Source organism: Anastrepha ludens, chromosome 2, assembly GCF_028408465.1.
Source record: "Anastrepha ludens isolate Willacy chromosome 2, idAnaLude1.1, whole genome shotgun sequence".
Lineage (NCBI taxonomy): Eukaryota > Metazoa > Arthropoda > Insecta > Diptera > Tephritidae > Anastrepha > Anastrepha ludens.
Genome location: NC_071498.1, coordinates 132491137 through 132504668, shown reverse-complemented (window position 1 = coordinate 132504668; position 13532 = coordinate 132491137). Strand labels below are relative to the sequence as shown.

At 37.6% G+C, this 13532-nt stretch overlaps 2 protein-coding genes across 3 annotated transcripts in view; one reads left to right on the top strand and one right to left on the bottom strand.

Annotated features, from left to right (window-relative positions):
• Positions 1 to 1602, top strand: part of LOC128855360 (allatostatin-A) — a 60593-nt gene extending 58991 nt beyond the window's left edge. Inside the window, exons 2-3 of the mRNA XM_054090216.1 lie at positions 202 to 664; positions 740 to 1602. Coding sequence (XP_053946191.1) covers positions 244 to 664; positions 740 to 837 — 519 coding nt within the window. The 5' untranslated portion in view covers positions 202 to 243 and the 3' untranslated portion in view covers positions 838 to 1602. The remainder of the gene's footprint in view (positions 1 to 201; positions 665 to 739) is intronic.
• A 6001-nt stretch (positions 1603 to 7603) lies between these two features.
• On the bottom strand, positions 7604 to 8609 carry LOC128859608 (dentin sialophosphoprotein-like). Of its 2 annotated transcripts, none has more exons than XM_054096557.1 (3): positions 8467 to 8609; positions 8334 to 8393; positions 7604 to 7974 (listed from the first exon to the last, which is right to left on the bottom strand). In XM_054096557.1, the coding sequence occupies exons 1-3, from the start codon at positions 8564 to 8566 to the stop codon at positions 7769 to 7771; spliced, it is 366 nt and encodes a 121-aa protein (XP_053952532.1). In that variant the 5' UTR covers positions 8567 to 8609; the 3' UTR covers positions 7604 to 7768. The 2 variants fall into 2 exon arrangements, with proteins under 2 accessions (XP_053952532.1, XP_053952540.1); XM_054096565.1 differs by having other exon boundaries at positions 7604 to 7962.
• Between the last annotated feature and the right edge of the window lie 4923 nt (positions 8610 to 13532).

The window sequence follows — 13532 nt, the reverse complement described above, 5'->3', positions numbered from 1 at the left end:
GAGTCAAATCCCTTTCAACAATTTTTTTAAATTCTCAGTTCAGTGCTCGCATTGATTGCAAAGCAATTTTTCGCCTTCACCTCTTTCTACCAACTTTCGCTTCTACTTTGTCAAGCAGCTTTAACATTTAATGAACTGCTACCTACACACGATAGCTTCGATTTCTCGCTTAACCAAGTTTTATTCTTTTCAACATTTCAGCTTAAAATCTGACCCTCACTCAGGAGCGCACGCACACGCAAAATGTCCGCCAAACCCAACATACGTCGCATCCTGTATGTGCCAGCATTAGCCCTAGCCACCTTCGCTGCTTTCTTCACGCTGATCGCATGTGCCGATGGCAAATCGACCGGTCTTAATATACCACAACAACAACCGAACACACTACTCACCGAAATCGATACTGAAGAAGTGCGCGACAATGATATCGGCGGTGCCACGAACTATGACAAGCGTATGGAGCGTTACGCTTTCGGTTTGGGTCGGCGTGCCTACACCTACACCAACGGTGGCAATGGGATGAAACGTTTACCTGTGTATAACTTCGGACTGGGCAAGCGCGCAAGACCCTATTCCTTTGGCTTGGGCAAACGTGGTGAATACGATGAGGATCAGTACATTGATGATCTTTACAATGGCAATATTTACGATGCGTCAATTATTGGTGAGTGAGTGATGGCGTGACGATTGGGGTAATTTATGAAATATTTTTTTTTTGTTTGTTTATCATTTGCTTTAGATGAAAAACGCAACCGGCCCTACAGTTTTGGTCTGGGTAAACGCTCACTTCAGGACCCACCTCCGCACAGATACGGTTTTGGACTTGGACGTCGTTAAGTGCACATACACATACACGCATAAAAAATTAAGTAAACCCAACGCATTCGAACTGTACATCTTTTGATGCTGAGAGGAAGAGTGCAAAATAAACAATGAAAATTAAAAAAAACAAAATGCTAAGACCATTTGGTATTTGGAGACAAAAGATAAAAATCCATATGAAGAGTCAACTGGAGAAATATGACTAATCACTTCTGGTATCAACAGTGTTTGCTTGGCTTATTTGAAAGCTGCGCTGGTATGTGCAGGGCAGATTTTTTATACCGTTTAGCTTTCAAATGTGCCGGCGATCTAAAAAGACCTGAATTTGAAAAAAATATATATATATATGTTAGCAAATACTGTGCTGAATCTTAAGATGGGGAGCATACACATACACACACACATATACCAAATGAAGTAATAAAACTCTATTGCCAATTACGTCTTGATTTAGTTTTCGAATTATTTTCAATTTATGTAACTTAAAGGAGTATTTTACAACTACACAAATACTTTTATAATATATGCATATTTATGTATATGTATATGTATTCATGTATGTGTAACATATGAATGTAAAATTATGTACAGTAAAGGCATGTTAAATATACGAGCTAATAATGAACACTGAATTGTTGGTGCTGCAGATGTATGAAAATAATGTTAGCTTATGTACTTACACGTACTTGTGTATTAAAAAATTAAATTAAATACAAATAAAAAAATTTATTTAAATACAAGGGCAAAAAAACTAAAAACAAACTATTAAAAAAATAAAAATTTCATTACAAATTATAAATAAAACCAAGTATTAAATCAATGTAAGCAAATATTTTAAAATATACTGTATGTAAAAAATCTGTATGTATGTATATGTAGAGAGAGGTAACCTGATCTATAGAAATGTGTCACACAAACATTCAAGTGCTAATCAGAGTAAACAACTTAAATAAAAATAAATTACTATATATTCAGAAAGTAACTTTCGTGCTTTAAAGATTTTAATAGTTCTAAATAAAACAACAACTAACCAACTGCGCCTGCCTCGAATGCAAGTGCGTCTATAAGTGCAAAGTGTGCGTCTTTTTTTTCGAATATTTTAAATGCGCATAAATAACGGGTGATTTTTTAGCTATTATCTTTTTAAACAGTTGGTTTAAACAGCTGACGTACGTTTCGTGCTTTGTTTCACTGTCAAACATCTACAATTTGGTCTATAATTTAACCATGAATCGTCTTACAAACGAACAACGCTTGCAAATCATTGAATTTTGTTATAAAAATGCGTGTTCTGTTAAGAAAGTTTATCGCGCGCTTCTTCCATTTTATGGTCAGTTTAATCGACCCACTGAAGCGGCTATTCGAGCTATTGTGACTAAATTTAGAACCAAATTTACATCATTGGACATCAAACCACCAACACGCTTAGGTAGAGTGCAAACTGAAGAAAATATCGCAGCTGTATCGGCCAGTGTTAATGATGACCATCAATTATCACTTCGTCGCCATTCGCAGCAATTGGGCCTCTGTTACTCAAGAACGTGGAAAATTTTGCGAAAGGATTTAGGTGTGAAGCCTTTCAAAATACAGCTGGTGGAAGAATTGAAGCCGAACGACCTACCGCAACGCAGAATTTTTGGTGAATGGGCTCTTGGAAAGTTGGCCGAAGTGGATCTTCGATCTTTTATCGAAAAATTGCGTTCAGCGACGAAGCTTATTTGTAGATCAATGGGTACGTAAATAAGCAGAATTGTAGATTTTGGAGTGAAGAACAGCCAGAAAAATTGCAAGAGCCACCAATGTATCCAGAGAAGGTCACAGTTTGGTGCGGTTTATGGGCTGGAGGTATCATTGGACCCTACTTCATCAAAGATGCAGCGAATCGTAACGTAAATGTGAATGGTGAGCGCTACCGTGAAATGATATCCAACTTTGTTTTGCCCAAAATGCAAGAGCTTGACTTGCATGACATGTGACTTCAGCAAGACGGTGCCACATGCCACACAGCACGCGTAACAATGGACTTGTTGAGAGACGAGTTCTGTGAACATTTTATTTGACGTTCGGGACCTGTCAATTGGCCACCCAGATCGCGCAATATAACGCCTTAAGATTATTTTTTGTGGGGCTATGTTAAAGCTCATGTCTATTCAGACAAGCCTGCTTCAATTAACGAATTGAAAGACAACATTAAAGCATTTATATGTGAGATACCGGCCGAAACATTGAAAAGAGTATGCTAAAGTTGGACTAAGCGGATGGAACATTTGAAGCGTAGTCGCGGTCACCATTTGCATGAAATAATCTTCAAACATTAAATTATATGGGCTGTACTATCGATTTAAATAAAAATTGCATGCATTTTTCTGAATTTTGCGGGTGTTTTTTTGAAACACGCTCTTAAAAAATCACACTTTATAAAATTTCTACTTCTCATGGAGAACGCCACGAAAAATAGTATTGACAAGTTTCACTACTGCAAAGTATGAAGTAGTAAAAATTATACAAATGAAATAACAGATTGAATTGAAAAATAAATCTTGAAATAAGAAGTGTACATCGATTTGTTTTCGTTTCGGATAAAACTCTAGGCTTTGCCCATGCTCGCTAAAGAAAGATAAAGAGGATTCGTCGTAGAATGCTGAAATGAGCTCATAAGGAATGTTTAATTTAAACGAACCGCGCACGTGGGAACTGGTCCATATTTTTTTCTTATGTTGGAGATCATTAGTGTCTGCCTGGCCGGCCGAAAATATGGGCAAACAATTCTTGGATTTTGCATGATGAATCGCACTGAGCCCAAATTGTGCTGGTTTATTTGACCAAACACCAAGTAAATACCACCGAATTCACCTAATATAGCCCCGTGCGACTTCTTTTTGTTTCCCAAGTTGAAGTTACCACTTCGTGGAAGGAAATTTTAGTCGATAGAGGGGTCAAAGAGGAGGCGACGAAGGAGCTGAAGGCTATCCCTTCGTCGACCTACCAGGCGTGTATGGAGGACTAGATTAACCGTTGGCACATGTATGTTGCTTCAGACGGGTGATATTTGGAAGGAGATAAAATGGATTTGCCTGAAATTTAACTCAGTTTTGTTTTATTTAAACATTCCCGATACTCTCTGGTCATAGGGTATGTACCATATATGAAGGGTAATCAGATTGTAGGTACTTTTTCTAATAGGGTTTTTTCAGGCAGACCACGCGTGACTTCTGGCAAACTAAATAAGTAATTTTTTTCACTATTCATTGATATTTCAGCATGGAAAGACTACAACAACGTTTACACATCGAGCAAATGTATTACGAAAATTCGAAAAAATCGACGCTCTGTGAAAAGTGTTCATCGCGCGCTTAAGCCAACTTATGGTGTTCAGCGAAGAGGCCTATTTTTGGCTTAATGGCTACGTCAATAAGCAACCTTGCCGTATTTGGGCTGCAGAGAAATCCGAAGCTATTCAGGAACAGCCATTACATTCATTGTAAGCACCCGTTTGGTGTGTCTTATGAGCTGGAGGGATCGTCGGCTCATATTTTTTCAAAGGCGAGGCTGGCGCCAATGTAACAGTGAATGGTGAACGCCCTCGCGCCATGATAAACGACTTTTTGATGCCGGAAATTTAAGCAAGTGATCTCCACAACATTTGGTGCACAACAAGGCGGCGCTATTTGCCATACAGCCCGTGAAGCAATGGATCTACTGCGGCGTCGTTTCGATAAGCAAATTACCCTTTCCTATCGCACCAGTGGATTCGCCACCAAGATCGTGTTATAACACACCTTTGGACTTTTGTTTGTAGGGGAATGGAAAGTCTAAATGCTTAGTGGATAAACCAGCGCCCATCACGTAAACGTTGAATTCTGTAACGTGGACAAAATCTACGACGAGCAGTAGCACCATTGCCCACGGCGACATCATCACTAAGTAAACTCTATGAATAACGAAGCAAACGCGGCCCCCTTCCCACTCGTACACTCAGTTAGGGAGAAGCTTTATTCAATAAAAATAAATTATTTTGGAATAAAGATTTTTATCAAGTAGAATTTTATATACAAAATTTTCAGAGGAAGATTTTTAGTACAGAATATTGTGCCATAAAAACTTTCTGCCACCTCGATCGTCGATCAAAAATAACATAACGTGTGCTTCCTCTTCAGTTTTTTGATTGTCTTGCGAATAGAACGTCTGAGTCTGAGTGATTATCCAAAAAGAGCATAATAATATTTCAATCGATTGAGAAAAACTCGTCCAATTATTTTCCAAATGCGAAATATTAGGTTGAGGAATAAGTTCATAGGGTTTTTATACTTTCTTTTATTTTACATCGATTTGTTTGCTGTTTGGCAAAGGGTAAGTATTCATTTGGTAGAACTCTTTCTGCTCTACAAAACTATGTTAATTCTATTTTTCAGTAATTTAATTTTTTATTAGTTTTGAGGCTAAGAAATGGATTACACAGGAGGCAAAAATTAACATTTTCGATTCCTGCTCTTCTTTGCTTTGCTGGAGGTCAAAAAGTTGCCGAAGCAGCCTGGGACACTTGCGACGTGTATGGAAAAGGTGTTATAGTCGAGTCTACAGCACGAAAAGTGCAAAATGGTGACTTTGATATCGATGGTACCTCCCGTAGATGAAGATGAAGAACGTCTCAAATCACTTTTGAAGGAGAACGGTCGCCAAACCAGTCGTGAATTGGCGGAAAAAATGAACTGCGATCATAAAACAATTTTTAATCACCTTCTTTCAATTGGATTTATCGAAAAATTGGGAACCTGGGTGCCTCGCGAGCTCAACGAAAAAAAAAAAAACAAAGAAAGTCGCCTTCAAATTGCTTCTCAGCACCGAGCAACAAGCGGTCATAAACAGCGCATTTTGTACCGAATCGTCACGGGAGATGAAAAATGGTGCCTATACAACAATATGAAGCAAAGACAGAAGTGGGTGGCTCCAGGAAGATCTTCATCTAAAGAATGTGTTTAGTGGAACTGAGAGGGCATGGGGCACTGGGAAATGCTCGAAAAGAATGCCACGGTCAACAAGGAGCTCTCATGCCCAGTCACACCTCGTGAATGAGGCTATTCGACTGAAAATACCTGATCGACATGGTCAAACCATACCCCTTCATGACGACGCCAGGTCCCATGTTTCACGAGTCGTCAAAGCCGCATTCCAAGAGCTCGAATGGGAGGTCCTTCAGCATCCGCCGTATTCTTCGGACTTTGCACCGACCGATTAACATCTTTTCCGCTCCCTATCAAACCATATGAAGGGCGTTACCTTCGATAACAAAGAGGTCCTTAAAAACTGGCTGAACAACTTCTTTGACACCAGACTAGGCGGTTTTTGCTGGAACGGGACTAACAAATTGGTCGAGAAGGGGGAAGAGGTTGTAAACAGCAACGGCGAATATAAAATTAATAACTTATTAATATAGTTATTATTTTTTGTTTAAATAAAAGTATTCGGTAAAAACGCTACAAACTTATTCTCCAATAAAATAGTAAAAGAATTAATTGGGGTATGATATTGCAGATTTGTTTTACTCATTGTTTTCCACCTGGCCGAAGAAGACTAAACTGCAGTTAAAGACGAATGTCGTTACCGACCGTTAGCTGTCCCCTTCGACAGTTTGATCTCCTTCTCGGCACATACAACCGCAATTGCCATAAAATGCAAAACCGCAACAAGGTCCTCAAATCACTAGCCGATAGCACTCGGGGCAAAGAGAAAGGAATGTTGGTTGGAAATGGTTCTAAATTACGCTACGCATGGCCCAGTGATTCGCAGTGGATAAAACTTCAGACCTATCAAAATACTGCTATCAAAACAGCCATGGAATGCCTAAGATCCAGGACTAAACACGACTACAACTACCGGATCTGATAGTGTCTGTCTATACATTTAAGAACCCTCATCGGAAGTCTTAAATCCACTGAACCAAAAGTTAGCCTCATCAGCGCAAACTTTTTTTATATTTTTTATTCCTTGCTAATTATACAATAAGTTGACATTCCCAATTGAAAATAAACAAACTCTTAAAGAAAAACATCATAATGCATATTGTATAGCTCCTAGTCGGAACATAGGGCGAAAACAAATGTTCTCCAACGATTTCTGTCAGCCGCTTTGTGTCTGATTTGGTTCCATGTGGTGGGGGAGCTTTTGCGCATCCAAGTTTAACGTGGGCGGCCTCTGCGTCGACTTCCTTGCGGACTCCATTGAAAGGTCATTTCGACAACATTATCGTCTTCTCTACGGAGAGTATGTTCAATCCAATTCCATTTTCATCTTTTTATTTCGGAATTAATTGGGCAGCTTTTAGTAAGCAGCAGAAGGTCCATATTGGAGATTGTTTGGCCAAAAGATACGCCATATAATTCTGAGGCAATTCCCATAAACGTTGGAAGACGTTGACTTAAGTGATCAGACAGAAGCCATGTCTCAGTACCATTTAGGAGGATCGATTTAACGCTGGTATTGAAGATTTTAAGTTTTGTTTTTAGTGGCAGCGTGCGAGATTTCCACAATCTGTTAAGTTTATGAAACGCAGTTCGGCTTTACAAATACGAGCTGCCACATCTGCAACTGCGCCACCATCTTTTGTGATTGCATTATCGTAAACTATGAAAACACACCAATTGCAAGCCGAGCGGGAACTCATTTTACGGAACAGTGATTTTGACAGTAAATAATCAAAATTTATGAACATTACTTAGCTGCGAGATTTTGTCAAAATGAACGCGTCTGCCTATGGGAGAACATATCTTAAAACACACTGCACTTAAATTTTAAAGCATTTATTTTTCTTTGATTAAATTCTATTTGAAATATTTAAATATATTTATTGGTTTAAAACATTAATTAGGACATATCAAAAAATTTTGAAGAAAAAAAGAGCAATAATCAGAAAATCGAGTGCCAATTCAGAGTGCAAATATATTCTCGATTAGCCCAAAAGAGTGGAATTAGTTTGGGCAAGCAGTTGCAACAGACGTAAAAGCAGGAAGATGGTGCGTCCTTGAGGTGGTTCCGAACCACTTTCATCAGAAGCTGAGTCGCTAATACTTGAATCACTTAAGGAACTTGAGTCACTTGAGGAACTTGAGTCACTTGAATCACTTGAGTCGGGAAATAAGGCCTCTAAAAGGTTTGCTATTTAAATAAAAATAAAGTCGATATTATATGCAAAGTTTATGCAAGTTGACGCAAAATTAATCACCCTAGCGGAATATGTATAGTTTTTGCAAGTAGCGTCGTACGTCAATCGTATTTGACACATGTGAACTCGACAACTGCAGTATACAAACAGACAAGCATTGGAGAGCGTAAAGTTCAAAATAAAGATTTCCATGACTCAAAACTATTTTTGTTTTTGTATTTAGTAAAAAAAAACCCTTCAAAAACGAAATTGTATGATTAATTTTGCGCCACCGTGTACATGTGTATTATATGAATGTAAATTACGTTTATGGCCTTTGCAACTGGCAAACAAAACTGGATTTACTACTTACGAGGAATTAGTGAATACTCCGGGAAGGTTAGCAATAGTTCTTCTTTGCTCTCAGAAATGGCTGTATGAATAAGACAAAAATATAAGTATAATTCGAGATAAAAACAGAAAAACCATATTTCACTAGTACTTACAATCGTCAGAAGCACTTGAATCTGGGGATGGAAAAGCCAGTACAGCACATATCACTCCTACAAGAAGGACACTACAGGTTAATAGCGAGTAGGACTTCATTTTGGGAGAACAAATGCTTTTCCAACTGGTTTACAAAATATATGATGAGTTCAGTGGTGCAAATCGCGGCATTTATATAGTAAATCATCATAATTAGCCCACGGAGCTGAGAAGGCAATCAATCATTTTAGGTGATAAAAAATTGTCGATAAGTTTTAAAATATGTGCATAATTATGCAAATCTAAATGAATAGAATACTTAGTCATATTTTGACACAAAACAAAAAACAATTTAAAAAAGCAATTTAAAAAAAAATTTTTTTTTTTAATATAAAAAAAGTTTTAGACACTGGTAAGTAAATGCATTAAGGCGAAGTAATATACGCAATAATGCTAATACTAAGTACACTCTACCTAAGAAAAATGTTCAAGTAAAATTAATTGATTAACTAATTTAATATACTTCTCGATGGTTTGTGATGTTGATTTCTATGAGGTTTAAGGAGCTTTTTCATGGCAGAATTTGAGAAATAAGTTCTTTAAAAATTCAAGTTACTAATGAAAACCGCTTTTATGTTTCTTTTATCTTCCACAGGAAAAAATTTCGTAATTTAAATAAATCTTTATCATAAAATACTCCAGCCGAAGCCGCTATTCTCTTCGCTGAGTTCTTTAAGTCCAGTTTTGCATCGCCCTCCGACAAAATGTTTTCTTCGATATACAATCATCTATTAACTTCGGCAAGCTAGTATTGTCCACTGAAGAGGCATTCCTTTTCGAACACTGATGCTGATGGTCTGTCTACTGTGTTATTCAAGCAGTATGATTCCCTTTGCTGTTAATCGTTAACAAATTACTAACTTTGGGTACTTTTATTGATGCCTGAAAATTGAGTTTCATTTCACCAATTTTCAAGAGCTGTAATAAAAACGTGTATGTGAAATTAAAGACTTGGATGTAATATATGCTTCGAAGCTTACTTTTACTAGTCCTATAAATTTAATTATTGCCAAATCTAAGGCCATGTTTGCTTTTGTTAGACATCATAGCTCCGATTTCTCCTACCCTTATACGCTGAAGCTTTTGTATACGGCGTTTGTGCGTTCCAAACGGTAGTATGCATCCTTCATTTGATCTCCGTATTATACGTACCATGATGATAGAACTGAACGAATTCAAAAAGTATTTTTACATTTCGCGTTGCGTAATTAACGCTTTTTGAAGCCTATCCCAACATAATATACATACATATGAAGCGCAATGCTTATTGATCAACTTAAAATCATTGCAGAGCAGGAGAATAATCCTGTCTTTATCTTTCATTTTTGACTTAATCTGTGGTGCTGTTGACTGTCCGGTGCTTCTTGAGAGGAATTTCTTTAATATTCCGGCCAGAGCTCTGCATTGGTCGGAGTTCTACTATGTTGCTCTTTAAAAATCCCTTTAAGCTCAGAATGCTCCTATTACTAGAACCTTAAATGAGTTTAATAAAATCTCTAAATTTTTTGAGATAGATTTTTCATTTTCAAAAGATCACCTTTTTTGTTTTTTTTGGTGGGTGAGGTAGGGTTCAAAATGCATTACTTCGGGAGGGCCCAGAACGGTGTCGATGAAAGGGACCAATTCTATTTACCCACAGCTGGCTCCACCATATTTGTAGCCAGCCGTCTTGCCGCCTTCTTGTGTCTCTATCTGCGGGGCTTCCTGTTGTCGGCTTATCTTCTAGTCAGATATATTAGCATGTCGGTTTGGCATCTCTGTCCATGTCAAGTTTTTTGGCACCTAGGACTCGCTCTATATACGTGTGAGTAATTTGCCAATTTTCTGAGCTTTCTATCATTTTATCAGTAATGTTATCAGCTCTTAAGGGGCCTAGTATGCCTTCGACAGCTTTGCGATCTTGTTTCCATCTCTCACATTTGAAGAAAGTGTGATCCGCGTCAGTGCATCTCCGTAGATGCATTTAGTGGTTTCTGGCTTCCCTATTTTGTTAAGGTATTTATAAAAATATCTATGCCCAGATAGCATCTGTGTAGTATAATAATTACCTCGCCGAACTGTCTGTTATACCATTTGTCTAGATTTGCTATAAGTCTCTTCGTCCATCTGCCTTTCGTCTCACCTATTAAAATCTATGAATATTTATTATAAATAATTTAATTGTACTTTTTTTTTTATTGCCTATTAACCTTAAAATATGTCCACTAAGCCTATAAGAATCTATTGTATTTATCGGTTTAATAAATAAAAAAGAGTAATCCGAAGAATTTTTGGCGATAAAAAGGTTTCTTGTACTCCAAATACTGTTTTTCATAAGGACGTTACTGCTTCCTCTGTCAGTGATGCTGCGAATTTATTTCTCGATTTCTTTTCATCTAACTTCTGGATAGTTAGTTAGTTTTCCTACTAATAACTTACGGAGGGTAATAAATTTTAATTTAAAAAATACACATTAATAACATCTTCACAAAATTGGCTTAAGTACAGGTATCAAACTTGAAAGACGCGCTAACAATCTTCTTCTCACCATCACAGTCCTTGGTGGACCATTGCTTCATTCACAACCTTGCGCCATCTGTCTCTATCAAAGAATAGCTCCTTCCACCGTCGCACGTTTAGCTTTTCAAGGTCAACTTCCACGTCTTCGAGCCATCTCTTTCTGGGGCGTCCTCTTCTTCGACCTCGGCATAATTCAACTGTCTTTCGAGTTGTTCTCTCCTTGGGCATTCTTAATATGTGCCCGAGCCATCGTATCCTCTGAGATTTTATAAAGCTTATCACAGTTTAGTTATTTGCTAATAGTTCCAGCACATGATTATATCTAATTCGAGACGGGACCTCTTGCAGTTTTCCAGGTCCATATATTTTTCGCAATATTTTTCTTTTAAATACCATTAGCTGATGTCAGTAGTTTTTAGCGTCCATAGCTCGCAACCATAGATATGCACGGGGTGGATCAAGGCTTTGTATACCCTTTACTTTTGCTCACGATATAATAATTTACACTTAAGCAGCTTCGAATTATATTAGATAAGTAAGACTTATTTGATGCTATAACTCTGTCAGTTATTGTCAATGAATGCATCCTTATTGGCTAATATTTTCATATTTTTGATACCCAGATAAGTGGGTCATCATGCCTCAAACCAGAGCGGGTTTGGTCCATAAACTTCGTTTTCTCTGTATTAATTCTTAGCCCAGTATTTCGTATTATCTTTTTTTTTTAGATTTGTGAACGCACTCTTTAATTCACTTTTGCTTTTCGCTATAAAAAGTATATCATCTGGATATGCACAAAGCTGGAACGGCTTGTTTTATATGGCCCCGTTCGGATTTATTTCGGTTATTGCTGCGTGTAGGACTCGGTTGAATATTAATGTTGATAAAGCATCTCCCTGTTCAACTCCCGATATAATCAGAAATGGCTCCGAGCACTCCCCTTGCACAGTGACCTGCGCCGTGGTTCGTATAGCTTCTCGAAAGGCCGCCACCGTAGCCGAATTGGTTGTTGCGTGAGTACCATTCGGAATTCAGAGAGAACGTAGGTTCAAATCTCGGTGAAACGCCAAAATGAAGAAAAAGTGTTTTCTAATAGCGGTAGCTAAGGCAAACCTCCGAGTGTATTTCTGCCATGAAAAAGCTCCTCATTCTCTACCGTTCAGAGTCGGCTTGAAACTGTAGGTCCCTCCATTTGTGGAACAACATCAAGACGCACACCACAAATAGGAGGAGGAGTTCGGCCACACTCCCAAAAAGGATGTACGCGCCAATATATATATATATAATATTTCGATCAGAATTTGTATAAGGAGCAATAAGATTCTTGACAATACGCTCACCTTGATTCACGTCATTAGAGTTACGCTCTTTTCCGCTGTAAATTTGATAAGTCAAAGGATAAGAAGTTAGTGTATCGCAGGTCCATCAAATCTTTAGACGGAATTTTGCTGGTTGCGAATAAATTGAGTAAACTTGATGCGACCTCGCCTTGCGCATCCTTGTTATGAAAACTTTAGCGAGAACATCCCTATTTCGCGGTTCTTTTTTAATAGAATGCATAAACTCTTGAATAAGAAATCACAAAATTAAAAAAAAAATGATTACCATTAAATTATTTCCATTATTTTCTAAAAAGTTGAGAAGATTTAATAACTGAGCTGGAAGTATTTTGGAACTTGATGAAAAGCCTCGAAGTTATTAACAAACGAAAACCAAAATACCTACCCAGGTAGATACTATGAAAGCGAGGTTAAAAAGTACAAATATTAACGGACTTTCACTTTCGTTTACTTTCAGTATTGTTAATGGCATCGTCGACTGTCCAGAGTGAATGAGCTTTAATGGTCCACAAAGAAGCCAGAAGAAGAAACCATTGTTACCCTTTTTAAGAGGAAAACTTTAAAACTAAATTTGCGAGTAATGCACCCATTGCTGAAGCACTTCGAAACTTTAATTGATTATCCGATTTCAGCTTGCTTGATTTCGATGTATCTACATACATCTAATTGTGTGAAAAATTTAATTTAATCGCTCAATATTGTATTTATATTGCTAGTAAGGAAGGAAAGCCCTAAGATTAATATTTCGAAACATGTATTGGCTGTTAAACTGTAAATCCCCCTCTCAATGGAGAACCAGCTCATCCTGTACAAATCTGTGCTCAAACCAGTTTAGACTTATGGAATTCAACTGTGGCGTCCAAATCCAAGATCCTACCTGGTATGTGGCGAATGCCGAAATTCATACGAGCTTAAAAATGTCTTTAATAAAGAGGAAATAAAAATGTAAACAGCAAATACCGAGATCGTCTTCAATTACACCCAAATGGACTGGCTTGTAATTGAGTTACTTGGGTTAAAATTCCACTAAATTATGTAAGGGCCTTCCCTTAAATTAAATATATAGTATGAGACTTTCAATGTTGAATACTGAAATTAAGTTATGAGTGACACCAATTGTTTTCCGGATACTTGAAACGAAGGGGACTCTATCTCTGTCTCTATTCTATTCCATCTCTTTCTCTCTG

Coding starts and splice junctions, on each gene's coding strand:
- LOC128859608 (XM_054096557.1), bottom strand. CDS start 8,566: ATGAAGTCCTACTCGCTATTAACCTGTAGTGTCCTTCTTGTAGGAGTG. Junction 8,394..8,466: donor TTCAAGTGCTTCTGACGATT/GTAAGTACTAGT, acceptor TTATTCATACAG/CCATTTCTGAGAGCAAAGAA. Junction 7,975..8,333: donor GGAGTATTCACTAATTCCTC/GTAAGTAGTAAA, acceptor TTATTTAAATAG/CAAACCTTTTAGAGGCCTTA.